We start from the raw sequence: 26,169 nt of genomic DNA on the forward strand, positions 1-26,169 counted from the left end.
GCGACTAAATTTTCCATTCTACTTTAGTCACTTAACCACACCTCTGACCACTTGGAGGAGTCTCATTCACAACCTCCATAAGTCCAATCCAGGACTTGGGACTTGCTAGCCCTGAGAATGGCATCCTTGCCACTCAACATTTGCACTTGGTCCAAGTGCTCCACGTGTCCGATCCCACGACCGACACTCAAAGGTACCACCGACATAGCAGCCCGTTACGCTAAGGCCATGCCCAATCACCTTTGCCACACTGGTAGTCCAATACCACTTGCATCACCGTCTTGGCTCTCCAAGACTAGGCAAACCATCCGTGAGTGGTCATCTCAGATCCACTCCTTAGCATCCTTAGGATGCCCACTGACAAGGGGAATAGCCTTCCCCAATATCCCTCTGTCAGTCCCCACTAAGTCCCTTTCTGCCCCTGGCCGTGTTTGCCAACACTGCCACTAGATTGAGACCCACAGGCCCAACCACTAAGTCCCACGGTCCTCTGGGACTTCCTCACCACACGACTGTGTCCTTGGTCACTACCCCAGAGGACTGCTCCTCTTCCTTTCCACAGTCTGGGCCTTTGGGACAACATTTCGGAACACCGTGGCCTTACGCGAGCCACCTAGGTACTCTCCTCGCCTTCTGCCCTTGGGTGCTCTAGCCATGGGCTTAGAGCGGGTTCCGTTGAGCCACACCAGGTATCCAAGTAGGTAGTACCACCCACACTTGGACTGGGAGCATCGGCCAGTCAATCTCCCGGGGGAACTAGAGCCGGCTCTTGAACACTTCACCAAGCTACCCCGCTTGTCGGTCCGTGTTCACTCTAGTCTTGGACTTCCCAGTGGGCAGCTCATCACCCAACACTGGGTCCGGCCTTCCTGGGCCAAACTGGCCTTTCCTGGCCAAACTGGCTCCACTGCAATCCTCCCCCTACTATACTTTTGGAGCTCACCAAACCCCCCAGGGTCTGGGAGACGAACGCTTTGGGCTTTCACCCTCTCAGGCTCCGGACTCGGACTCAGACTCGGACTCGGACTCGGACTCGGACTCGGATTCGGACTCGGACTCGGGCTCGGCCTCGGTCTCGGCCTCGGTCTCGGTCTCGGTCCCGATCTCGGTCTCGGTCTCGGTCTCGGTCCCGGTCTCGGTCCCGGTCTCGGTCTCGACTTCAGACTCCATCTCGGACTCCATCTCGGACTCCATCTCGGACTCCATCTCGGACTCCACCTCGGGTCCATCTCGGGTCCATCTCGGACTCCATCTCGGACTCCATCTCGGGTCCATCTCAGACTCCATCTCGGACTCCATTTCGGGTCCATCTCGGGTCCACCTCGGACTCCATCTCGGACTCCATCTCGGACTCCATCTCGGGTCCATCTCGGGTCCACCTCAGACTCCACTTCGGACTCCATCTCGGACTCCATCTCGGGTCCATCTCGGACTCCACTTCGGACTCCAACTCGGGTCCATCTCGGGTCCACCTCGGACTCCACTTCGGACTCCATCTCGGACTCCATCTCGGGTCCATCTCGGACTCCACTTCGGACTCCAACTCGGGTCCATCTCGGACACTCCCACGTGTCATATGTTGGTCCTTTTGGGTCCCTTTTTGGAGCCTTGCCTTTTGCTCGCTTCGTGCTCGTTCCTCGAGCACTTCGTTGGGAGTTCCACTCCCGCTCTTGACTTTTCAAGTCGGAGCTTTTGGTCCAAACGTGTTACGCTCGTTTGGCTCTCGCTTCGGCCACTACCATGTGGCGCCCTTCCGGCTCCACTTTGGGGCCTAGGGATTTTGTGTCTCACAGTACCAAGGGGTGTTAGGAATCTGGAGGCTTGGTGTGCTTGGCTGCTTGTGCCTGCGGGGAATGTAGCCGAACCTTAAGTCCAGTCTTACCCGGGGAGGGGGATTGGGAGAGATTTGGGAATCCGTAGATGGATGGCTAACACTCCGTTGCTCGTGCAGTAAGTAGCTGAAACCAAGTAGGAGCTGGTACCATAGGCGAGAACCTTGGCGAGGGAACTTAGCACAAGCCAAGGCAGAGTTGGTCGGATAGGTGAGGTAAGCTGGTAAATTGGAAAGGAAAAATTTGTGGCTTACAAGAAGCTCTTTGAGATCCATAAATGCCTACTCATAGTCTACAAACCAGATGAAAAATGATGTTAATCACTTCAGCAATGCTTGCAACCGTGTAGTGTGATTAGAAAGATGATCAACAAAACAATTGAGATATTGCACTTTGCCTAAGAAGTGTTATGCATCATTCACACATTTCACAATAGGGAACTTTAGGATAGCCATAAGTTTGTCATGATCAACTTGCAAACCCTCATGAGAAATACAATACCTAAGATTAGTTGTGTTTTTGAACCCAAATACACATTTCAATTGCTTTATCTTTAAACTAACTTCCTATAGCCGATCTAACACTTTATGAACATTATAGACGTGTTCTTCCCACATCCCCTCCAAATGGATCAAGATATCATCAATAAAGTTAGTAGTTACCTCTATTATGTTACAAAAAACCTCGTCCATCATCTACTAGAAAGTTGCTAGAGAATTGTTTAAACTAAATGGCATCACTAAGAACTCGTATAAACCAAACGGTATAAAAAAAGCAATCTTAGTAATATATTCTTCAGCCATCAATACTTGCCAGTAACTAAAAGAAAGATCTAACTTAGTGAATAAATAACTTCTTTTTAGATGATCTAAGAAATCAGTAGTGTGAGGAAAAGGGTACACATTTGCAATCATCATTTCATTTAACAAAAAATAGTCAATACAAAAATGAATATTCTCATTAGACTTCATCATAAAATAAGGTTCACATGCCCAAAGACTCCACAACTTTCGAATAACACCTTTTTTTAGGATTTCTTTGACATTTGCACGTAAAATCTTGAGCTCTTTGGGTGACCAATGATGAACAACAACCTTGATTGGACAAGCATCCTTAGTTGGAATAGGATAATTGTAAGGAACCGACTCCCCGAGATGCCGTAGGCTAAAGGATCCCCAAAAGCATGACCAAAATGACAAAGAGTTCATCGGATGGGACCGAGTCGAAGATCGAGTCCAAGACCGACTCTGAGACCGAGTTCGAGATCGAGTCCGGGATCGAGTCTGAGGCTGAATCGGAGACCGAGTTCAAGACCGAGCTCAAGACAGAGTCCGAGATCCAAATCAGGTCCGAGACCGAGTCCGAGGTCGAGTCCGAAGTTGAGCCCGAGATCGGGTCCGAGATCGAGCCCGAGATCGAGTCCAAGACCGAGTCCAAAGTCGGGTCCGAAATCGAGTTCGAGATCGAATCTGAGACTAAGTCCAAATACTAATACGGGTCAAGGGGTGAAAGCCCAAAGCGTGCGTCTCCCAGGGGGGGGGGCTGCAGGGGATTCCAAAAGTATAGTAGGGATAGTGAGGTCCAAGAACTAGTCTTGGAGGAACTCTCCAATGGTGCTTCCAAACTGACTTGAGGTTGAGATTGAGGCCGAGGGGCCTTGGGTGGGAGTGAGCATGGGCTTGGGTGGTGCTAGAGGGGCCACCCAGGGAAGTGCTCAAGAGCAACTCCCACTCCCGAAAGGGAAACCAACTACGGTGCTCCCAGCTCATGTGGAGTGGTGCCCCACTTGAGTACCTTGTGGCTCATTGGTCCTCGCCCTTCCTAGGGGCTTGGGCCTTCCCTTCGGGATGGAAGTGGGGGGTTAGAGGGGGGGTAGAGGTATCCATACTAGGCCGTTAGGCCACGGTGTTTCGCCCCGATGTCCCGAAACAAGTGTTGCATCCAAGGCTTGGGATTTAGAGGGTCCCATGATCAAGTCTTGTTGTACCAAGGGGTGTTAGGAACCTGGAGGCTTGGTGTGCTTGGCTGCTTGTGCCTGCGGGGAGTGTAGCCGAACCTTAAGTCCAGTCTAACCCGGGGAGGGGGATTGGGAGGGATTTGGGAATCCGTGGATGGAAGGCTAACTCTCCGTTGCTCATGCAGTGAGTAGCTGAAACCAAGTAGGACCAAGTAGGAGCTGGTATAATAGGCGAGAACCTTGGCGAGGGAACTTAGCACAAGCCAAGGTAGTGTTGGTCGGATAGACGAGGTAAGCTTGCAAATTGGAAAGGAAAAATTTGTGGCTTACAATAATGTGTTGCAATTTTAGCCCCAAACAATAAATTAAATTTAAAGGCATTAGCATACTCCTTCATGAGGCAGTCAACCGCTACAACATAAAGACTGTCGGAGGGATTGGATAAGGAAAGAGATGAACAAAATGGAAACATAAAAGGAAGTAATAAGGAAACAAAAGTGATGGAAGCAAAGGTAGAAGCAGAGGGATGAAAAATAATAGAAGTGAGAAAAAAAAAAAAAAAAAAGATAATATGAGACAAAGAAGAGAAGCGTCAAAGTCACATTTAACATAATTATGCCGCAATGAATATATACCAAGGATAAGGTCAAAAGTTTAATTTAGCACCACCTGCAATAACTACAACTCAAGCTTGAGATTACCCATACACACAACTAAGTCCACCTCATCCCCTACAAATGCATATGTATGGTTGTTGTTATGAAGAATGAAAACTGGCCTTGCCATACGATGCAAATATAAATAGCAATGTATGGCAACAGGCCGAACAATAGAAAATAAACTCAAGCTTGTATCAACCAATATGGAAAGAATAATATGAGACCTTTTATTATAAAAATGAACTTGAAAAGTAAATACTAGATGAATTTGTGCCAAGTGAACCCCTTGATAATACTCCCCAAAAAAAAATGGAGGGGTCATTGACTTACTTATGCAAGGTCCCTCCACTATTCGTGTGACTCTTCATTTTTGGGAAACATCTCAATGTCTAGACTTCCCACTGCAGCAACACTAACAAAACATTATTAACTCTAAGGTCTCCACCCACGAAATGGGGGTGCCAATCCAGAAAATATTAACAACATCGATAAGTATGATCAACTTTATCACATGCCCAATAGTAGATATCACGGTTACAACTATGTCTTTGCCTTTATCCTTGAACTTAGGTAGCAACACTATCAACCTCCATTAGAACAAGACCATCTCGCACAAGAAGTGGAGCTAAAGTAAGTGGAATGAAAACTGGAAGAAGTGACATTTTATAATGTTATGCCAAGCGAAGAACATCATCAAGGGTGGCTGGAGCAATTGCATACACAAGTTTTACAAGATCTTGATGAAATTCTAGCGACAACATTCCCAACTTGATTTGCTCCAACATATTTGGCTCCACAAAAAATAAGAGGCTGAAAGGCATCATCACAATTATCAGTATATTCAAATGTGCTTTTGAGGATGTCTGAGAAAATGCTCCAATCCTCATTAGTAGCTACACTCAAACCATTGTACCATTGTAGTGCCGTTCCTTAGGGACACGTGGGAAACTCATATAAACACTAAGCATCATCCCAAGAATGATATGTGGCAATCACTATAAAGTGATTAAACGAATGGTACACATCATTTTATATTATATATAATTAATATTACACAATTATTTAACCTTTCTATTTTTAATATTTTATAATTAAATAAAATTACTTAAATATAATTATGAGATCCAAGTGTACTACTACGATGCTATATACTAATATTAGCATAGTGGGATTTTGGTAGCTATCGAATGAGTTTCAATTTGGACCACTTGCTCCTGTATATAAACTAGGGTTTTTGGGCTAATTGATATACATATTTTTGTATTCTCTTTCCATATTCAATACACTCTCATTGGTGGAGATGAGGGGCAGCTTTAATTGTCCCTGAGGAGTGCTAGGATTTGGGATTTTAATTTAAATCTAATATTTCTCATAATAAATTATTATCTCTAAACATGTTTGAAGCATTATATACTTCATTTAATGCCTACTATTTTCTTATAACTTCTCTTAACGTCTTCTCTTTTGCTCTTTCTTTTTCGTTCATCTTCATGGTAAAGTAATAGCCTCTTCCTCCTTTGATTCTAGAGCAGCAATTGATGCAATTATTCCATGCTATGTAATTGTAGTTAAACAATCAAACTCATTTGATAGCAACATTTATGGCACATGGTATAGCTCCTCTTACTCTTGTTGCCAATCCTTGCATCTAATAGGAGTTATTCCATAGTAAGGTTTATAAATACATATACATACATATATATATATACATATACATACATATATATACATATACATATACATACATATATATATATATATATATATATATATATATATATATATATATATATATATATATATATATATATATATATATATATATATATTATCCTAGATAATTATAGCTAATTATAACCCTATAACATGTGGACCGTCTATTTGAAATTGAATCTAGGATCTAAAACCCAATTAATCTACTTATTGCTATATCCTGAGCACTCATATTGATGGAAGTGAGGGGCACTCTTATTTATCTTTGAAGGGTAAAATTTTTTGGCAATGCTTTACTCTAGTATTTGGGATGATGCTTTTTGTTCTTATTTCTTCATTCTTTTTTTAATCTAGATCTGTATTATCATTTTGCAAAATAAAATTTTTTAATTATTGAGGTTTACTCTTTCTTTTAATCTTTATTGCATTCTCTTTTTCTACTATACCACACTGTTATTGATCAAGGAGTATGGCATTTGAGGTTATTGATGCTACTCCAATAGATTAAACTTTTGGTCCTATAGGTTGTGATCATATTAATGCTGTAGCCATTTTTAATGTGGTTTTGTCTCCAACATCCATAAGACATGATTACATGGCTTGTTTTATTCTCAATGTTTTGTTATCTCCTATTAATGTGGAGTGTGATTGTGACATCTATTAACAAGTTGTGGATAATGCAATCTGATTCTTGAAGAATGTTTAAGGATTGAGTTTATGGGAAGACAATGTGTACAAGATCAAATGATTATGATGAGGAACTTGATTATTATAAAGATAACTTTGGAGACAAAGAGATTTCATGGGATAGGTGTCAATCTTTCAATTTACCATTTAATTCTTTTTTTTACCTTTTTCTTTTTCCCAACTTATTTCTTGGCCTAAGTTACCTTCTTGTGTTTTTAGTGTTTTCTTTTTTTGTTACATTAATCATTTGTGACTCTTATGATTCTCATTTTTTGGTCTAGTGTTAGGTTGAGTGTTTTATATCCTCATCATACTAATCTAAATATTAAGTATATGCATGAAGTTAAAAATCTTGCTTTTATTTGTTGGCAAAGTTTTTGAACAATTCTAGTGTTAAGTATTCCTTTGTTCCAAAAGTTAAGTCACTTTGGCCAAAGTTTCAAATTGAATACGTATCCCCGCTTATAAGTATTGTTTAAAGATTTTACTTTACTATTGCTATTAAAGAGTTTATATGTTTTCTTGAGAGTGTAGTCATTTTTATTGATTTTCCCATCTCAAATATTGAGTTATAGTAGTGATTTTTTTACTAATATTGTGATGGCTGAAATATTTTATAGAAAATCCTCAATTTCCAAACTTTGGGCATATGTTTTTCTTTTAATTTCCCCATTTTAGCATTATTAACTACTTTCTTTTCTTTACCTTGATGCTTCAAACTTTTTTTCCTTTGGAGAAGGGGGTAGAGAGGATGAATAAAAGTTCAGTTGTAATGATGAAGTGAGGATAAATGAATACAATAGTGGAATAAAGACACATGATATAGATTATAGAGTGAAGTCAGACATAACAAGTTCAAACAAAACATTTGGCTCTAATGTAGTAAAGCTAAATAAATGTGATTGTGGAGTAAGCCCAAACATAAATGGCAAAGTGAGGATGAGTATAACAAATTTGAATAAAGCTAGTATTTCAAAACTTTTTTTTTTTTTTTTGAGGAAGGAAGAAGAAATATGTAAAGGATGAATAGAGTGAGTCCAACCTTCCATATGCAGTGCCAGACAAAGACAATGGTTATGAGTCTAAATTAACATAAGTCCTAGATATTAATAGAAAAGGAAGATATAAAAGTAGGTTTTGCTTATAATCGTGAGTCCGAGTTAATAGTGGTTTTGGAGGATTGTCAACAAGTAGATTAAAAAATGGAATATATTATTTGTTGTAATGGTGTGTTATAAATTATAGTGGCTCTTAAAGTCCTTTATTTTTGTTCAAAGTTATAGCTTTGTGGTTGGTTTAAACATTTGGCAGTTGGATATGGAGTTACAATTGATTCATTAAAATTCCGTAGTTGATTGATATTTGTGCCATGGCTTTAAATTTTGTTTTAGTCATGGTTATTAATAAGTTTGTTGATGGTTTTGTGCTTCATATTCTTGTAGTAGTGCAGATATTCCACCTAACTTATTATCATCAACTTCTTATCTTCTGAAGGGGAGTATGGTGTAATATTTGTAAAAATATACATGTATATACATATATTACCATAGCTAAGTAATACATTAATTATAATACTATAGCATATAGACCGTCCATTTGGGATTGAATTTGTATATATTAAATTGTATTTCAAACTCTTATAAAGTTAACTGTCCAATATTAAAAATATTTTAGACTATAGTAACAGCTGGTTTAATTTTTATTTGAAACTAACTTTTAAATTATAAACATGTATATAAATTATAAATACAAGATTAATATAATGAATAATAACTGTGAGATCGTAGAATATTCTAGAATATCCAGCATATATCTTTATTTTGCCATATAACGGGAAAAATATTTAAAAAATTGTGCCTTGTCAGTATTTCACTTTATCAATCGAACATTCCCCTCTATTTCGTTCAATTGGCTCCAGTCTACATGCCAAAACGTACACCAAGCTTTTTCCTAGGTGGTCCTCGACAGCCTTAACTCCTTACAATGACTGCAAAAAGGTAGCTGACGCTTGGAGCCAAATCTTCACGAGAATACTGATATCTCAAATAATTTCAGTTCATGACATAGATATGGCAATGGATGGACAAGCTCGTTACAAAGAAAACAGAAAGTTCCTGTTCTCCACCTCCAAGTTTTATCTCTTCTACTCCAATGTGAATCAAAAGCGGAATAACATACATATATATTACACTCCTCAATGGAAGAACTCACTTCTTTGGAACAAATGGAGCCTTGAGCTTGTCCACGACATTGGTACCCACAAACAGAGTCTTGGAGAGCACGCCGTCTGGGATGCCACTGCCCAGCAGCGCGTTCGCAACGAGCTGGAATCCGGGCGACTGGCTGCTCAAGCTCGCAAACGCCAAAGCCGTGGAATTCCCGGCATTCACCTGGAAGTGGATGAGCCCCTTCGGAAACGCCATCACCTCGCCCTTGTTGACCGTAGCGGCATACAACTTGTTGTCCGTGGTGATGAACCCGGCGTAGATGGTTCCCTCGAGGACGTGGAAGAGCTCGGACGCGCGCGGGTGCGTGTGTGGCGGGACGAGGCCTCCCTTGGCGAAATCCAGGCGCGCGATGGACAGGCCGAGGGTGTTGAGAGCCGGGAAGGCCTGGACGACCCCAAACACGGCCCCCAGGCCATTGGCGTTGTTGGTGCTGGCCGGGGTGGCGAGGCCCTTGAAGACGAAGTCGGCCGCGCTGGGAGGGGATGTCTTGCAAGGGTATCCATTGACGGAGAGCTTGGATTTGAGGTCGGCGACGCAGGTGTCCTGCAGGGGATCACTATCGTAGGCATTTGTGGTGCTGGGCGAGAATGCAAGTGCTACGAGGAGGAGCATCACTGCTGCTGCTGCCATTGCGACTGGAGTTGGAGCGGAGGAGGATATTTGGAGAGGAGAGATGGCGCGTGAATTTCTTTCGGAGTTGGGGACTGGGGATTGGGAGGAGAGTAGCCTCCAAAGGTCTTGGTTGTGGTGGTATATAACTTGGACGCGGGGATACGAAGGATATGCGACGCGCGGGAGCTTTCGTAGCCAGCTTGTAAACGGGACCCACAGGATAAAGTAGACCTCTAGGTGTTCACACTGCAAAATTTTAAAAGGCTAAAACTTCTTAGGTTTACCATTTTTGTTAATTTAGGTTAGCATGAATGACATAGAAGTACAATATTTCAAAAATATATTATAAAAGATTTCTTTAATCGAACGGTTGTGATCTTCTACTTTTAAACTTCACTAATTATATTAAAACGACAATTTAACATTAAAACCTAGAAAGAAATCGTGCAAGCCATTTGCTTTCTACTTTTCTAGAGTAAAATGGTGGGGTGATTATACAAATTTTTGGAGGGCCTTATTTCGCCTCGAGCTCTCTCTCATCCATTCTCGATCTCTACACAGCGGCCGCAACCTTGTCCTGCTGCTGCCGATCGTGTTTCTTCATTCGCCTGCGGTAAGAATCCTAGAGACACGCGAGAAAAGAGATCATAACAATCGTGAGCTAGGAAATATTTAGCGATCTTACAAGAGGCTCGTCATCATCCGTGTCTCCCAACGCATCCCTTTGTGAACTCTCGGCTTCCGCAGTCCCATTTACTGCTGCTGCGTTGCTCCCATTCACTACACAGTCCAGCCCGGTGTTAAAAACAAAGGGCGAGTAGAAAAATCCCACCTTTTGGTCTTTTCTCGTTCTCAGATTGGTGGTGTTCGTCGTCACTATCACGCGTCCGTTTCTTGCCCTTCGGTTTCCTGCGAAATGCCAGACGATGAGAAACTCTTAACGATCAACACGCGGCTTTACTTCTGGGAGCTCCCTTCGCTCGTCCTCTTCTTCGCCTTCGCTTGCCTGTAGTTAAAAGCACACGGTTAGCTTTTCACAGCGCATGGAAACGTCTACATACTCCCTAGGTGGCGGCGATGGAGAGGTGTCCTACAAGAGAAAAAACAAAAGCAATTAAGAAAAAAAATCGTTAGTCATTCCCGAACGGAACCAAAATCATGCGTACCTCCTTCTCCTTCCCATCTACGTAATGCCAACGCTCTTTACTCATATCCAGCGTCTCTCTATCACCATCGTCATAGGACACCTACATACGAACGAGAGAAAAGTTAGCCATGGTGAATCTCCTTTAATCACTTACGTGGTGTCTCTTTCTTTTCGCATCATACGACTTCACAACTCCACGGTAATACCTGAATACGATCCATAAGCATTACAGGACATCAACTTCGCCTAACTTACTTCTTATCGTCTGGCCACCACACCTTGACCCTTCGGCCTAGATGGGGTTCGGGTTCTTTTTCCTCGCTTTCACTTTTGCCGGGCTATTGATAAGTTACATGTCAAGTCAAGCTATCCCTTGTAAAAGGAAAGTACCTTATGAGAAGCTTGCTTTTTCCGTTTCGTAGTGCTAGCACCATCGTCCTGAGTTTTTAAGTTCATAAAACCCACAGATAGAACAACGACTTCACTATTTACCTTCTGTTTCTCCTTCTCTTTTTCCTTCTTGGCAATAGACTTCGGAGTCTGGCCTTTGGCATCCGCAGATGTAGCAGGAGAGTCTACCTCCACCTTCTGCTTTTTGGCTGGCCTCCCTCTCTTCTTCTGTCCAGGAGTGTCTTCCTGTTGCTTTTCTTTACTTGGCCTTCCCCGTTTTCTCTTGGGAGCATCATCACCGTCGTCTTCTGACATGCTTTCCGCTTCCTTCTCCTTACCTTTGCGGGCCGGAGTCTTTCCTTTACCCTTCTTAGTTTCAGCAGGACCGCTTTTCCGTGGTAAGGGATCCTCATCCTCGTCGTCATCTGATCCTTCTGCTCTTTTCTGTCCCCGCTGGTTTTCCAAACATGAAAAAGAGCCATGAGATGCTGTAAAGAACAATCGAAGTTTTAACCTGAGCTCCTTTGGGCATTGAAGATCGAAAACGATTCAGTACAGTCGATGTCAAGGCCGACGGCATATTGCTGCCATCCTCCTGTTAGAAGTATAGAGCAATTGATAAGTAATCACAAAAACCGCTTGTACCAACCTTTAAGCTGTCTTCATCAACGGGTTTATACAGGTTTGAAGGCAGACGTACATCTCCCTTGTAAGGCTCCGGTGAACGTTTCGACAGGTCCTTCGCTATGTGGAGACCGATGTCGCAAAGAGCGTACAGGTTCTACATAACATTTGCAAGTAATCTCTATCAGTGAATATGCAATGACGCGAATACCTGAGTCGCCGCTGGAACATTTGCATCCTCCGTGTTTTTTATACGACGAAATATTTCCAGAACCGCAGCCAAATTATTTTCTTCTCTTTTCACATCCGTCTCTTGCCCAAGCAATGCATGAATGTACGAGTAAATCTGCCTGCAGCTTGGTGTGAGAAGTCAACACACTGATTATCAAACCATACTTGTAGAAAGGTTCATATGGAGCGGTCTCAGACGAGGACAGATCCGGAAATTGTGGATGATGAGCGAGAACGTGAATCAAGGACGTCAAGTGGTATTCTGGATGGACGTTTAAACCTTCACTGCTCTTGAGACGAGCGACATTGCGACGAGTATTGTCGATAAAGTCAGTCATGTAACGTTGAGCCTACAAACAAGAATTCAAAAGCCTATAAAATATTTATGTTACACATTACCTCCTGTACGATATCTTTTCTTGAATCCACCGAGTACAAAGGATACACGATGGCGTATTTGTGAGGCAAACGTTGAAGTTTCAAGTACTGATGGGTTTTCAGCAAAAACTTCTGGCGTACATCAAAAACTGGATCCTGTGGCAATGACAGTGAGTAAGGTGATAGCCAATCAGAAATTTACCTGCGCTGTCATCATTATAAACCGAGAAGTGGCAGCAGGGATTTCTTTGTCCCAGATTCGAGAAAGACGCAAAAAAGCCTTAGCAGCTGCAAGCCGCATGTGTGCCTTATCAATGTCACTGAAAAAAATAATAGAATTAGCAGCCAAAGAAAAGCGCTTCGTGCAGTAAACCTCGACTTCGACTCCTCGTTGATTGATCCGAATCTAAGAAGATTCAACAAAACCGGTTGGATAGTTTTTAACGAGCTTTGACGCAAATTTGCATCTTTATTTGGGAGGTAGCTTTTAATCAAAACCTTGAGACCATATATCTGCGAATTAAGATAAAACACTTAGGAAACGACAATCTACGTAAAAATATAATACGCACCTTCAGCATGCATTCCTCACTCCTGCTGTCCCAATCTGATTTAGTTGAATCCTACAATGAGAAATATTAGAAAACGGGCACAACAAAAATATCGCTAAAACTTAGGACCTCGGACCGTTCTCTTGGAAGTAGATCTTTTAAAACATATTGAACGACGTCGGACTCCCTAGTCTCAAACACCGGCATTGCAGTTTGAGCTATACAACCCAAAGACTGTAAAACAGTTGGAAGATGCGCTTTACTCTCCATGGCTTTTAATAGATGCTAAAAATAAAGAGAATTAGAAAAACAAAATGTTACCGATCGAAGCTACATACCCCATACAGAACCGATAACGCTTTAAGCCCAGCATCCGATGACAAAGCCGTAATGGCAGATATTGCATTCTTGGCAAGCTCACGTGTTCCCTCCAAGCAAAACGTCTCGAGAGTCAAATCAATGGAACTGCAAACAAAATGAATTCCAAAATCTATCTGACTGAACCTTACCTTCTGGAGTCCACGATTTTCTCCCGCAAGCAGTGACCGGATCTGGAAATAATTTGAAGTGCAGCGTTCTTAACGGCATCATCCTCGCTGTCTTTAAGAAGATTGAAAATCTTATCTTGGACACCGTCCATCAGTTCAGGAAAATATCGGGAAAAAACCTGTATATAACTCAAGCAAGTTAGACAAAACAATGAAAATAAATTCTCAAATAAAGACTTTACCAGAAGCAAATTCATGCACGAAGAAACAGCATTTTTGTTTCCAGAATCTTTGAAAGTCTCATACTCGTCTAATACTGCGGCAACGTGCTCTCTTCCGAATAGTAAAAACGAACATCGTACTGCCAGAAGCCGCAGGAATTCATATTGTGGATGCTTGACACCGATTGTGCTCAGTAAATCATCCTACAGACAGAAACCAGATCATCAGAACGGGACTAATAGCTTACTTTCGCCTTACGCAGATAGAGCGTGAAACACTATATGGTGTACTTGGCTCCAGCAAGGTCAGCAATCTCTTAAAAATCGAATTATCCTTCATCTGATGAAGTTTTGCAAGACTTTCCTCTGCCTTTTCATCAAACGTCTCTGCCATAGATTTGAAGCGGTCCTGCAATTTCTTTTCGAGCTCAGAAGAGTTTTCCTCCTAAAACCACGAAGCTCCGTCAGAACATTAGATAAAGGTAGAAACTAGTACCTTCAAATCCTGACGTAGATGCAAGTATTCCTTCATTTCCAGCTGAAACCTACAAAGAGAAATCGGCCACTTTGTGAAAACTGCAAGAGAAAAACGAAAAAAAGCGTACCTTTGCTTCGCACTGAGAACCCGTTCCAAACCTTTGACATCGTTACCCTCAAACTGAGAAAACATCGCAATCCAATGCTTCGTTCTCTCACTGACTGGAAGTTCAGGTAAAAAAAGTTCTTCACTAAAAGCTAATTCAATGCCATGAGGTCTGCGGGAAATAATTGGATGAAAAGGAAACCGATGCGAAAGAGAAAACAAGCAGGAAAAATACCTGAACTCCTTGAGATTTACGCACTTCAAAATTTTAATGGGAATCCACTCAAGCTTTTCAGATTCCGGAGTACCACAGTGTGTAGCGTAGACATTGGTAAGTTTCTGCATAGCCAAATTCCTAGTGCCTGCCTGCATGACATCGTATTAGCTTTTGAACTTTGAGACTATAAATACCTTTGTATCTCGCAGCCTATCTGCAACCGTGTGAAGTACTTTCATTGGGACAGATTCAAGATTTGTTTTGGCGATATCACAGATCACTGTCACAGCTTTCATCCTTCCTTGATCATGGGTATCTTGTACTCTATCCTCCAGTTTTTCTGCAAAGAGAAACAGGTAAATACAGAAATATTGCGAGAATTAGTGTTTCACCTATGATCTCCTTAGCATCCGCACCAAGAGAGTCAAAGCAATCCCTTGCAGACTGCATTGTTGCCACTCTTACGTTCAGAGACTTGTCAGTGATTCTCTTGATGAACTCTGAAACAAGCTGTTTGTCGACAGCCTGACCCTGGGAGCTAAAAACTCTTCCAAGAAGTTCAACTGTCTTCACTCGTATAGTTTCATCCCCGTTCTGCATAAAAATGAAATCGAATCATTAACGTTATACAAGTGCAATATGACATACCACAAGACCTTCGACAATGGTCGGTGCATATGCCAGGAACATCTTGGGAGCGCAGCGATGGATTTCAAATAGGACTTCGTAGTAATTTTGTTGTAACCAAGGATCAGCTGATTGCTCATGAACTGTATTCAGCAGTCCAATCACATTAGGCTCCAGTTCTTGTGCATTTTCTCGAATAACTTCCGAAGCCACCTTGCTCGCAGCGGCCGATGTCTGTAGACATGAAGTTTGAGAAATTTCAAATTATAAAACAACGAAAATTGTCGTTTACCTTTTTGCTCTTCACGAGATTTGAAACAATCTCCATTACCAAAGGCCTCGGGTAGTTATCACTGTCCTTCACGAGCAAGGCCATGATGTTCAGCATCGCGCTAAGGATATTAGACGGATGATCATCCCTGAGAACGAGCGATAAATTTGCCTCGCAGAAAAGAAAGAAAAACAAACCTGGCTTCCTGAAAGAGAGTTTTGAACATATCCAGAATCACATCGTCGCAATTGTCAATATCCAGCAATAGCAGACAGGACTTGATGGCAGACACCGTCTCCAGTATGTGTACCCGTTTTTGGTATAATGGGCTTTGCATGTCACTGAGTCCTTTGAACGTGTTGACAATGAGCTCAAACAGATCCTGGAAAAAGAAAAAGGAAACACATGAGATATGTAGCTCTCAAGGCACAACAAGCTCAAATACCTTAAGGACATCATCGTTGTAAGGAAGATCAGGAGCCTCAATTCTCAAAATCTCGCTAGCGCATGTCGCCACAAACAATTTCACCTCCTTATCCTTGTGATGTAGCAGCTCCGCTCTCACCAGCGCATCCTTGCAAGGAGCCAGAGCCCGCCGCGTCTCCTCTGAGGCGGATTGATCGACATTAGGCAGCAGCGCCGAGAGTTGCTGCAAGGGACGCACGGAATTTCGTGAGCGACGCCCGCGCTAGACCTAAAACCCAGCAAGAAGGCCGCCGCCGGCGCGGAGCAAGAGCACTCACCTTGAGAAGCTTGAGCAGCGCATCCTTGGAAGAGGGAAGCTGGAGCTCGCCGAGCCTCTTCCCCAATTGAACGATCTTTTTCGTGTCCACTGTGGCCGCCATACCTCACCGAAAATGCGCGCGCGGCGCGCCCCCCGTCCCGGCTGCTCGCTGGAGCGCCCTCACAGCCGCTCCATCAACCCTAATATGACTTCTTCCCACCACTGCGCAAACCCTCGTCTTTCTTCGCTTCCTTGTTTTATCAAAAATGGGAAACCGTCACGCCCCGTCATTTATTTCAAATCGCCCGTCATTTTAATTGGCCCATCCGTACATGGCGGGAAGCGGGAAGGCCGTGTCCAAATGGCCACAGCATTCTAGTTACCCGCCGATCGAGTTTTGAGGTCATACTGTCTGCCGTACAAAAGCGTCCAGTCTAAATCCCACGTCAGATTTTTCTTAAAATGGATGATTGAGAGAACCCTGCCCACGGACGGTCCAGATGTGCCGATCTTCGCGGTTTCAAAATTAACGGGCTAGATTTGCCAGGTCACAGTTAGCGTCAGGCATGAAATCTCGCTTGGCGGTGGCGATGGCGATGGAGCGCGATCGGCAATGACGGTGAGTCGGGGATCGCGCGTTTCAGATCTTCCGATGGCTTCTCCGGAGTAGGCAATGCGCCGGTAGGGTTTTCCAAAATGTGAGCGCCGCAATCTCCAATGGCCAGGATCGAGAGCCGCGAGTTCTATCATGACGCCATCGACGAGGAGACTAGAACAGCGGACAATAGGGCGAGCGGGGAATTCTCACAGGACAGTAGTGCTGATTTGGAGCACATTCCATTGGAGGAGGTTTTCCAGAAGCTTAAGTGCACCAGGGATGGGCTTAGCACGGTGGAAGCTGAGATCAGGCTCAAGCTCGTTGGTCCCAACAAGTTGGAGGAGAAGAAGGAGAATTTACTGCTTAAGTTCCTCACTTTTATGTGGAATCCACTGTCTTGGGTGATGGAGATCGCGGCTTTGATGGCTATCATCCTGGCCAATGGAGACGGAAGGCCGCCCGACTGGCAGGACTTTGTAGGAATCGTTGTTCTTCTCTTCATCAACTCGACCGTGAGCTATATCGAAGAGCAAAACGCTGGGCAGGCCGCCGCGGCTTTGATGCAGGCACTGGCACTCAAAGCTAAAGTTCTAAGAGATGGGAAGTACGAGGAAGAAGACGCCTCTATCCTTGTTCCCGGAGATATCATAACTATCAAGCTTGGTGATATCATTCCAGCTGACTGCCGCCTGCTGGAAGGAGACCCTCTTTCGATCGATCAGTCCGCTCTCACAGGTGAATCCGTGGCAGTGACCAAGAGACAAGGTGACGAAGTTTTCTCGGGTTCCATTTGTAAGCAGGGGGAGATCGAAGCAGTGGTGATTGCAACTGGTGTGAGCACGTTTTTTGGGAAAGCAGCACACCTCGTAGACAGCACTCAGCGAATGGGACACTTTCAAAAGGTTCTTACGAGAATTGGAAGCTTTTGCATCGTCTCGATAGCGCTGGGGATGATCATCGAGATTATAGTCATGTACCCGTGCCAGCATTGGAAGTACAGGGATGGAATCGATGCGCTGCTGGTTCTGCTTATAGGAGGGATACCCATCGCCATGCCAACTGTGCTCTCCATCACAATGGCTGTAGGATCCCACGGGCTGGCTAAGCAGGGAGCGATAGTTAAAAGGATGACGGCTATTGAAGAGATGGCGGGCATGGATATCTTGTGCTCGGACAAAACAGGAACTCTGACGTTGAACAGGCTTACGGTTGACAAGAATCTCATAGAGATCTTTTCGGATAAGGCGGACAAAGATACGATCTTACTTCATGCGTCGAGAGCGTCTCGCGTGGAGAACCAGGTAACTTATACTCGGGTTAGAAGTTTTCAGTGTGCTATAAGGATGCTGTTTTACAGGATGCTATCGACCTCGCCATTGTAAACATGCTTGGAGATCCAAAAGAAGCAAGGGAAGGAATTCAAGAGATACACTTCATGCCATTCAATCCAACTGATAAGCGTACTCAAATGACTTACCTGGACACACAAGGACAAATGCATCGTGCATCCAAGGGCGCTCCCGAGCAGATTCTCGACTTGGCCTACAACAAAGAACAAATTGGACGCCGGGTGCATGATATCATTGAGAAGTTCGCGGAGAGGGGCTTGAGAACTCTAGCTGTGGCGACGCAGGTACGCTGATAGTTCTCACAATGAATCTACCACCTTTTAACACCGTCTTTAGCAGACTGTTCCAGACAACGATAAGGATAGCCCAGGTGGCGACTGGGACATGCTGGGCCTCGTTCCACTCTTCGATCCGCCCCGCCACGATACCGCGGACACAGTGAAGCGAGCTCTAGAGCTTGGAGTGAACGTGAAGATGATAACTGGAGATCAGCTAGCTATCGCCAAAGAAACTGGGAGAAGGCTGGGCATGGGGACCAACATGTATCCAGTCACTGCATTATTTCCCGGCGGGGCTGGACGTGACCCAAGCTTGGCCAGTGCGGACGAAGGGGAGCTCATAGAGCACGCAGACGGGTTTGCAGGGGTCTTTCCAGAGCACAAGTATAACATCGTCAAGAAGTTACAGGAAGCAAAACACATCTGCGGCATGACAGGCGATGGAGTGAACGATGCTCCTGCTCTGAAAAGAGCTGATATCGGCATTGCTGTGGCCGACGCGACGGATGCTGCTCGTAACGCCGCTGACATTGTCTTGACACTCCCTGGTAAGTTCTTTGTTTTTCTTCTTTCGATCCTATGTTAACAAAATGCGGCTTGCAGGCTTGAGCGTCATCATCCATGCTATCTTGACGTCCCGCTGCATCTTCCAGCGCATGAAGAACTACACCATCTACGCCATCTCAATCACCATTCGTATCGTCCTCGGTTTCTTGCTCATGGCGCTGATCTGGAAGTTCAAGTTTTCCCCGTTCATGACGCTTATCATAGCCATCCTCAACGACGGTACCATCATGACAATCTCGAAAGTACGTTCTGGAATCGCTCCACCCGTTAATTCCAAGCTAATAATGTCGCAAGGTAATTAAATCCCGCGCTGGACTCTGTTGCTCGGTCTAACTTCACGTTTTTTGCAGGATAGAGTGAAACCATCCATGGAACCAGACAGTTGGAAGCTCCCGGAGTTGTTTGTGCTCGGTTCGTGCCTCGGGACCTACCTCGGATTGATGTCCGTCCTTTTCTACTGGCTCATACACGAGACGAACTTCTTCCAAGACCACTTCTCGGTGAGGTTGATCTCGGGCCACGTCAAACAGGAAACCGCTGTGATCTATCTGCAAGTCAGCGTGATCAGTCAGGCACTCATCTTCGTCACTCGGTCGCGGAGCTTCTCGTTTTTGGAGAGACCCGGGGCGATGCTGATCGTCGCCTTCCTTGTTGCTCAGCTGGTGGCGACGCTGATCGCAGTTTATGCCGACTGGGGATTTGCAGGAATCAAAGGCTGCGGCTGGGGCTGGGCCGGAGTGGTATGGTTGTACAGGTAAAGCTCGCAAGCGTAGTTCTTCCTTGTTTTCTTCGTGTCTAACTTCGTCTCATTGCTTTGCAGCGTCGTCTGGTACTTCCCTTTGGATATTATCAAGTTTTTGGTGAGATACATCTTGAGTGGAGCAATGTGGGACCTTCTCACCGAGAGGAAGATCGCTTTCACTCGTCAGAAGAACTATGGCCGTGAGGCGCGGCAAGCTCAATGGGCTGTTATATCTGGCCATGCCGCGGCTCCAATGACGCAGAGGCTATCTCAGTCTGGGGCTGCTGGTGTTGCTGGGCCTGCCGATCTTGCGGAAAAAGCCATGAAGAGAGCCGAGATTGCGAGGTTGGTTTTCCTTTCGTGCTTTGTTTCTTTGTTCCGTAAGTTATATGCTCTTCTCGTTTAGCTTTACAGTTATCTTTAAGTTCACTGATCACCGTTTTTGTCTGTGACAGATTGAAAGACCTTCACGTGGTTAAAGCGCATGTCGAAGCAGTCGCTAAGTTGAAAGGTCTGGATGATCTCGCAGTCCAGCAAAACTACACGGTATAGGTATGAAAGTATTGAGCAAAGTTTCCTTTTTGTTTTGTATTCACTGTTTTCCCTGAATGAATTGGCATCCCTTTCGGATGTGTTAAGTCAAGACGAGCTCTTTCTTAAGCAGGTGGTTCACCACATCCTTCACGTTGCGCTTGTTTCGAAGGTAGAACTCGGCACGAAGGATTTGCTGCTCCTCGGAGCTCAAATCGCCGTGAATTCCCTGCAAGAGCTGTAAGACCGATGCAAGCAAAAGCTAGTTTGGAACCACTTACAGTTCTTTCAAGCCGGTCGCCGACGATGTGATACATGAGGATCCCCGCCGCAACAGAGACGTTAAATGATTCGACCATTCCTACCATCGGAATATGGCACTTCACGTCCGCTAATGCAAGAGCTTCTTCGCTTGTTCCACTGCTCAAAAACGTTCAACGATTAAGAAAGAAAAACAAATACCACTTTCTTTCCATACTTGTGCTCGTTTCCAAAGATCACTGCTGTTGGAATCGTCCAGTCCAGCTCGTGTATAGGTACCTGTTAAAACGTATAGAATAGAGTGACGAGCTTTCTCAAGCTTACCGTGTCCGCCCCCATATCAGTCACAGCAATCCGATATCCTCGACTCCGTAACACTTGTACACACTCGTTTGTGTTCTCCCACACTTCCACATCCAGCCATTTCTCGGCTCCCATGCTTATGTTGCGAGCTTCTTTGTATCTACCAAAATAAAACACGCGTGAGAACAAAGAAAGAAAATAACAGAGAGAAACTCACCTTTTCTGATCACTGTTAGCGATCACATGTACCGACTGGAGTCCAAATGCCTCGGCGGTTCTAAACACGGCACAGATGTTGCCAATGTCGAACAAGCCTTCGACCACCGGACAAATCGAAAACGTCCTGTTGGCGATGATCTGATCAAACTTTTGCTTGCGATCGGCCGCAAACATGGGATCCAGGGTTCCGATCACCATCTCGCTGCTGATGCGTGTTTGCTCGTCCAGGTTAAACTCGTCCTTGTAAGGAAACCAACACTTTCTGGCTGGATCTGGAAGTCCGCCAGCAAAGTCGCTGCTTGAGAGCAATGGATGTAAACAACACATGAGACCAAGCTCATGAGACCAGAGAAATCACTACAGTCTATTCCATTCGCATAAATTCATATCGTGCTTGAAAGTTTCATCCAGGGCTAGTCACTCATTCGCATTCAACGTGCGTGAAAGCTCATCCAAAGCATCAGAAAAATACAACTACATATGATCAAGCTCAGAAATTTCAAACTTCCATCCACACCGAGCAAATGGAAAATGAATGAAACGCTAGGAATTCCTTGCAATGCGCGAGCGATCTTTCATCACATACCTGGCGCCAATCGATCCCTGGACATCCAGAATTGCCTCGGCTCCCTCTTTTTGCTCTCGATCTGGACCACGCACACCTTCCTACTCGGCTTCCTGTGCAAGAAGCGCTCGCCGTGGCGCTTCCACGACCGAATCGTCCTTACGCGACTCAAAACCCCGGCATTGGCCGCGGCGGCACTCGACGCCATAGATAGAGCGTTCTCAAGGAAGAAAATATAGGGCAAACGAGAGGTTTGTATTAGGAAAGCGAGGGCGTAGTACATTCCACATCTGGTGGGCTATTATGGAGCGGAATGGTGGTCGAGATGAGCGGTGAAGATCGCCATTCCTTATTCGCGGGGAACCGGAACCCCTGCCAAGATCGAGCACGGTGAGCCATCGATTTGGAGAGAGAAGGAGGAGAATTCGCCTACCAGCACACTTGTAGTTCTTGGGCACGTATTTCCCGAAGTTACATTTCTTGGGGAGGATCACCGCCTTGGCTATGTTGATGCTAGGGATGGCTTTCTTGGCGCTCTGGACGAGCGTGCACAGACACGCCGGCTTCTTCACGTATTTCTGGATCAGCGAGCAGCAATTCGCGGTCGGAGCGGTGTTGCCGACCGCGGCGGGGATGCAGCTCGCCAGGGTGAGGTAATTCGTGCAGGATTGGGCGCTGGAATCTGCCGGGAGGAGCGCGATGCACAGGATTGCAATGAGCAGGATCGCGATTCCGGATCGAGGCGGCGCCATTGCTCGATCGATGCTCGAAATATTGCTAGAGGAGAGGAGAGAGGGAAGGGGAGATTCAAGAATGGGGATCGAGAGAAGAGCTGCCCGATGGATCTCACTGCCTAGAAGCTCGCTCTTATACTGATCGACATGGAGAGGGCTTCTGGCGTAGATCGGTGCGAGGAAATCTCGATGAGTACACCATCCCGTGAATAAGGTACTGCTTTTCTCGGCGTCACAAGAAAGGCGACGATCATGGCACAGGCAAGTCAAGTTATCTTATTGCATGAATTTGTTCTCTCTCCCTCTCTTATCTCTGGTCACAGTCATAGCACTACACACGGATTTCTTCCCTTCCCTCTCTCTCTTGCTCTCTAGAAGCTCTTCCATAATTTTCTTTTCCTAGATTTCTCTCTAGCTATGCTTAGCTAACTGTCTTTTTTTTTTTCTGTTCTTCTAGCTAGATGGAATGGGAATTCCAGCGCACGAGTAGCCGGATGGAACTTGGACGTGGCACTTGGCCGGGATGGAGAGCGCGGCCTGGAGATTGAACGGCAACCCGGTGGACTGCGCTGCGTTGCGTGCCGCGAGGAGCATGGTGCACAGGCAGTCCGGTGCGTTTTGGTACTGCCGGATTCTATTGCAGCACTCGCCAGACGGGGTGGCGCTTGGATCGCTGGCCGCGTTCTGGCAATCCAGGAGCTGGGTCCAGTCGCTGCAGGACTGCTGCTGGGCGATGGAGATTCTCCACTGCGCCGCAGCGGCCACAAGGAAGAACAGGATAAGCACAAGCTTGGGCATTGCTGTTTGAGAAGATCAGGAAGCGAGGTGTTGGAGGAGGCAGTGGGTCTCTGTTTTTATACAGTGGCAGTGGCATCTATTCGAAGCGAGAACACATGGATGGAGTGAGAGCTCCATTCTGAGCAAAACGACTTGCTTTCTGTTTCTATGCAGCCTCCGTCAAACTCTCTCTGACTAGTGAATATTTTGCCACGTGGCCTGGAAGACGGCGTTGATTCAAGCGCTGCTCTATCATAAACAACTTTCAGTCAAAAAAGTGTGAGCTGCACAGCTATATTCAAAGAAGAGGAATGAGAAGGGAGGAAATGCTCCTTGGACAACGAAAGAGACTAACCAAGCAAGCGGAGTGAGACTGGAGAGAAGAAGGTGGACAAGATGAAGGAGAGGAGAGTATAGAGAATCTGCTTTACTCTTCATATAACCATCCGCTGTATCATAGTCAGACTCGGTCCCTATCCTTGCTCAAAGAACTTTGGTCCTCCAGAGTGTGCTCCGTATTCCTGGACTTCCACCACCCTATCCGGAACAAGAGGACCTGTTCTCCCCTGATCTAGCATTTGGATTGAAGGCAACTCCCTGTGATGACGCTGAGGTCACTCAGGTGGAACACATCATGGATCCTTGCTGTTGTTGCAAGATGCAATCTGTAGGCCAATTCATTAATTACTTGCACCACCCTGAAAGGACCGAAGAAGCAGGCTTGCAACTTGGCTCTTCCTTAAGCCTGCTTGCCCAGGGTGTAACGTTCTGGGCAGAACTTGACATAAATGTAATCTCTTGGCTCAAATTGCTTGTATGATCGATTTTGGTCCACAAAGAACCGCATGGTAGTTTATGCCGACTCAAGCCTTTGCTTTGCCAGTCTCTATTCTTCTTCCACTTCTCAGAGATGCTCCTCTACATCCTCCTTTCGAGGCGTTATATGGTTGGCCAGTCTTGTTACCGTGGACAGAGGTCGACACCACGTTGCCGCAGACATTCCCAGGGAAGCATGTTGCATGGAGTTGTAAGCAAACTCGACGAAAGGCAGCCATTTCACCCAATTGCCCGGTCTGTCCAAAAAATATCCACGAAGGAACGTTTCCATTGTGTGATTCACCCTCTAAGTCTACCTGTTTGATAGGCTAAAACTCAACCTTGTCCTCACGGCCTCAAACAACAATCTCCAGAACTTGCCGAGGAACTTGGAGTCCCTGTCAGAGATAATCTCCCGGTAGCGGACTATCCCCTTCCAGAAAAGCTCTGCCACCTTCTGAGCGTTTGCTGTGGTCGTTAATGGGACGAAGTGGCTGACCTTCGTGAAGAGGTCCACCACCACCATATATAGATCTTGGCAATCCTGAGACGAAATCCATGGAAATTGACGCGAACTGACGACCCGCTGCTGAACGACGTGATATCCCTGTAAGAAGCTGGGACACTGGCTTCTCGAACATGCAAGACAGTGCAAGAAACAGAGGCGCTGGATTGAAAAGCTTCAAGCTTTTGATTTATCCATCGAATTTCGGCCGGGCAAAACAAACGTCCCGATGTTGAGCTGCTGTTGTTCCAGCAAAAATTTGATCCTGTAATGGTCTGTGCAGAGCGTGAAACGAGTCGGCAAGAGATCATGACACCACTTCTCGATAGTGTGGATGACCGCAAGCATTTCTTGCTCATAACCTGGCAGGTTGGCCTCATGTACTGAAATGCACCAACTCTCTCCTCTCCCTTGCTCCTGTCTGAGCACCGCCCCCGTGCTTGCATCTGATGCATCAGTCTCCACAAGAAATGGACGAGAGAAGTCCTAGAGCTGGAGAATCAGGGCAGCAAAGATTGCTGGTCATTCCCTTGTGACTGCTCATCAAGGAGTGAATGCTGGTGGCCAATGTCAAGATCACCTTGTCCACATTTGCTGCACTCCATTCCTGTTCCTGAACTCAACACCAAACTCATGTTGATCGTCAGTCCCCAACCAGAAGAAATTCTGATGTCCTCTACACCTCAACACAAGGGGCTAAACCAAATACAAGATCTACGGTTTGTTTAACTAAATATGATTAATTAATGGAAGAGAAAATACAAAAAAATGCCCTAGGGAGCATAATAAAAAGTAACATTAGAATGATGTTGGTGCTAAGGAAGATGAACTTCCAGATGGTTGTGATAATTAATATTGGAGCTGAGTCCATGGTTCTCCATACTTGCTCATTTTAGTGTTATTTGAGTTTTAACTCTACAAAGATTGAACACCGGGTTAGGCTCATTGAAACATAGGAATTAGCAATCTGGCTTGGCTGTAGAAGCAAGCTCATCTTGTTTATGCCAACCAGAACAAAGCTTTGCAGGAAGTATAGACTATAACCCTTGGTCCTAAACACATATATACTACTCTAGAAGGGTGCAATGAACAAATTCACCACTTAAGCCATATAACATGGAATATTTAACATATCAACTTGATGATGCTTCCTTAATCTCTTACTGACACAATTTAGTTGCCCTCTACTTGCCAGTGGTAACCTCATGATGTGAAACAAGTGTGTGCATGTGACCTACCCTTATAGCACATTATAGATGCCAAAACATGATTTTTAAACACACTCACTCTAAAATACTTGGGACACTAATAAAAACACACTTATTGTTCAAATAAAAGAACTTATATCCACAAAACAAATGTGAACACATTCCAATCCAAGCCACACTCAAGATGCTCATAAAAAACAAAACACTCTCTATTCTAGAGCACACTTTAAGAAATGCTATTAAATGCAGAATCCTAGGGTAAGGCTTGGCTTAACCCTCACTCCTTGTTACTTCCTGCTTTTATTCTCCAGCTCCGAGATTTTCAGGACCTCACTATAACTGCCCCTTTGATCATGAGTTTGATCCTTCATGAGTTTGTGTAGTACAATTGTACCACTTTTACCCTTGACCTTACATATTGGTGGATTCCCTTATGGAATTTCCACTAGCACACCTTTAATCCTGTCATATAAAGTCTTATTAGAAAGATTCCCCTTTGGAATCTCGATTGCTACACTAACCTCAAACCCATAGCACTAGTTCACAGGAAACCACTTTTGAAGGATTCTTCTTCCG

General features: G+C 44.9%; 6 protein-coding genes across 6 annotated transcripts; 1 reads left to right on the top strand and 5 right to left on the bottom strand.

The window, feature by feature from the left end:
* Nucleotides 1-8,885: 8,885 nt before the first annotated feature.
* Nucleotides 8,886-9,813, bottom strand: LOC9643995 (germin-like protein 5-1). Its single transcript, XM_002983709.2, has one exon. It carries the CDS (start codon nt 9,704-9,706, stop codon nt 9,056-9,058), a length of 651 nt encoding a protein of 216 aa, XP_002983755.2. The 5' UTR covers nt 9,707-9,813; the 3' UTR covers nt 8,886-9,055.
* Nucleotides 9,814-10,091: 278 nt separating this feature from the next.
* On the bottom strand, nt 10,092-16,384 carry LOC9643996 (sister chromatid cohesion protein PDS5 homolog A). The gene is made up of 33 exons (XM_024688818.1): nt 16,160-16,384; nt 15,862-16,065; nt 15,614-15,798; nt 15,438-15,564; nt 15,167-15,379; nt 14,911-15,112; nt 14,713-14,858; nt 14,537-14,667; nt 14,324-14,473; nt 14,215-14,263; nt 13,978-14,163; nt 13,740-13,922; nt 13,519-13,676; nt 13,348-13,474; nt 13,139-13,294; nt 13,031-13,081; nt 12,832-12,971; nt 12,661-12,778; nt 12,480-12,614; nt 12,246-12,430; nt 12,061-12,199; nt 11,875-12,006; nt 11,740-11,820; nt 11,328-11,678; nt 11,226-11,273; nt 11,091-11,173; nt 10,990-11,041; nt 10,855-10,935; nt 10,750-10,778; nt 10,650-10,694; nt 10,521-10,597; nt 10,374-10,468; nt 10,092-10,310 (listed from the first exon to the last, which is right to left on the bottom strand). The coding sequence occupies exons 1-33, from the start codon at nt 16,259-16,261 to the stop codon at nt 10,242-10,244; spliced, it is 4,230 nt and encodes a 1,409-aa protein (XP_024544586.1). The 5' UTR covers nt 16,262-16,384; the 3' UTR covers nt 10,092-10,241.
* Nucleotides 16,385-16,713: 329 nt separating this feature from the next.
* LOC112351271 (plasma membrane ATPase-like) lies at nt 16,714-20,317 on the top strand. Its single transcript, XM_024688812.1, has 7 exons — nt 16,714-18,039; nt 18,096-18,371; nt 18,427-18,913; nt 18,969-19,174; nt 19,283-19,686; nt 19,753-20,019; nt 20,130-20,317. The coding sequence occupies exons 1-7, from the start codon at nt 16,858-16,860 to the stop codon at nt 20,224-20,226; spliced, it is 2,919 nt and encodes a 972-aa protein (XP_024544580.1). The 5' UTR covers nt 16,714-16,857; the 3' UTR covers nt 20,227-20,317.
* Nucleotides 20,238-21,773, bottom strand: LOC9643997 (tRNA (guanosine(18)-2'-O)-methyltransferase). The gene is made up of 6 exons (XM_002983711.2): nt 21,575-21,773; nt 20,987-21,260; nt 20,791-20,929; nt 20,684-20,745; nt 20,487-20,625; nt 20,238-20,434 (listed from the first exon to the last, which is right to left on the bottom strand). The coding sequence occupies exons 1-6, from the start codon at nt 21,759-21,761 to the stop codon at nt 20,309-20,311; spliced, it is 927 nt and encodes a 308-aa protein (XP_002983757.2). The 5' UTR covers nt 21,762-21,773; the 3' UTR covers nt 20,238-20,308.
* Nucleotides 21,774-21,789: 16 nt separating this feature from the next.
* On the bottom strand, nt 21,790-22,407 carry LOC112351272 (non-specific lipid-transfer protein 3-like). The gene is made up of 2 exons (XM_024688813.1): nt 21,987-22,407; nt 21,790-21,925 (listed from the first exon to the last, which is right to left on the bottom strand). The coding sequence occupies exons 1-2, from the start codon at nt 22,303-22,305 to the stop codon at nt 21,903-21,905; spliced, it is 342 nt and encodes a 113-aa protein (XP_024544581.1). The 5' UTR covers nt 22,306-22,407; the 3' UTR covers nt 21,790-21,902.
* A 279-nt stretch (nt 22,408-22,686) lies between these two features.
* LOC9643998 lies at nt 22,687-23,627 on the bottom strand. The gene has a single exon (XM_002983712.2). It carries the CDS (start codon nt 23,083-23,085, stop codon nt 22,741-22,743), a length of 345 nt encoding a protein of 114 aa, XP_002983758.1. The 5' UTR covers nt 23,086-23,627; the 3' UTR covers nt 22,687-22,740.
* Between the last annotated feature and the right edge of the window lie 2,542 nt (nt 23,628-26,169).

This window comes from Selaginella moellendorffii, unplaced genomic scaffold (genome assembly GCF_000143415.4).
Source record: "Selaginella moellendorffii unplaced genomic scaffold, v1.0 SELMOscaffold_59, whole genome shotgun sequence".
Classification (NCBI taxonomy): Eukaryota; Viridiplantae; Streptophyta; class Lycopodiopsida; order Selaginellales; family Selaginellaceae; genus Selaginella; species Selaginella moellendorffii.

Excerpts from the sequence above, each read along its gene's own strand:
- LOC9643997 (XM_002983711.2), bottom strand. The coding sequence starts at position 21,761 with ATGGCGTCGAGTGCCGCCGCGGCCAATGCCGGGGTTTTGAGTCGCGTA. Across the intron at positions 20,930-20,986 it reads GCTAACAGTGATCAGAAAAG|ATACAAAGAAGCTCGCAACA; the intron begins GTGAGTTTCTCT and ends TTATTTTGGTAG. Across the intron at positions 20,746-20,790 it reads CTGATATGGGGGCGGACACG|GTACCTATACACGAGCTGGA; the intron begins GTAAGCTTGAGA and ends ACGTTTTAACAG.
- LOC9643996 (XM_024688818.1), bottom strand. The coding sequence starts at position 16,261 with ATGGCGGCCACAGTGGACACGAAAAAGATCGTTCAATTGGGGAAGAGG. Across the intron at positions 15,565-15,613 it reads ACTCTCTTTCAGGAAGCCAG|GGATGATCATCCGTCTAATA; the intron begins GTTTGTTTTTCT and ends GCTCGTTCTCAG. Across the intron at positions 14,859-14,910 it reads GGATGCTAAGGAGATCATAG|AAAAACTGGAGGATAGAGTA; the intron begins GTGAAACACTAA and ends TTCTCTTTGCAG.
- LOC9643998 (XM_002983712.2), bottom strand. The coding sequence starts at position 23,085 with ATGCCCAAGCTTGTGCTTATCCTGTTCTTCCTTGTGGCCGCTGCGGCG.
- LOC112351271 (XM_024688812.1), top strand. The coding sequence starts at position 16,858 with ATGGCCAGGATCGAGAGCCGCGAGTTCTATCATGACGCCATCGACGAG. Across the intron at positions 18,914-18,968 it reads CATTGTCTTGACACTCCCTG|GCTTGAGCGTCATCATCCAT; the intron begins GTAAGTTCTTTG and ends TGCGGCTTGCAG. Across the intron at positions 19,175-19,282 it reads CCATCATGACAATCTCGAAA|GATAGAGTGAAACCATCCAT; the intron begins GTACGTTCTGGA and ends CGTTTTTTGCAG.
- LOC9643995 (XM_002983709.2), bottom strand. The coding sequence starts at position 9,706 with ATGGCAGCAGCAGCAGTGATGCTCCTCCTCGTAGCACTTGCATTCTCG.
- LOC112351272 (XM_024688813.1), bottom strand. The coding sequence starts at position 22,305 with ATGGCGCCGCCTCGATCCGGAATCGCGATCCTGCTCATTGCAATCCTG. Across the intron at positions 21,926-21,986 it reads CAAGAACTACAAGTGTGCTG|GGGTTCCGGTTCCCCGCGAA; the intron begins GTAGGCGAATTC and ends CGATCTTGGCAG.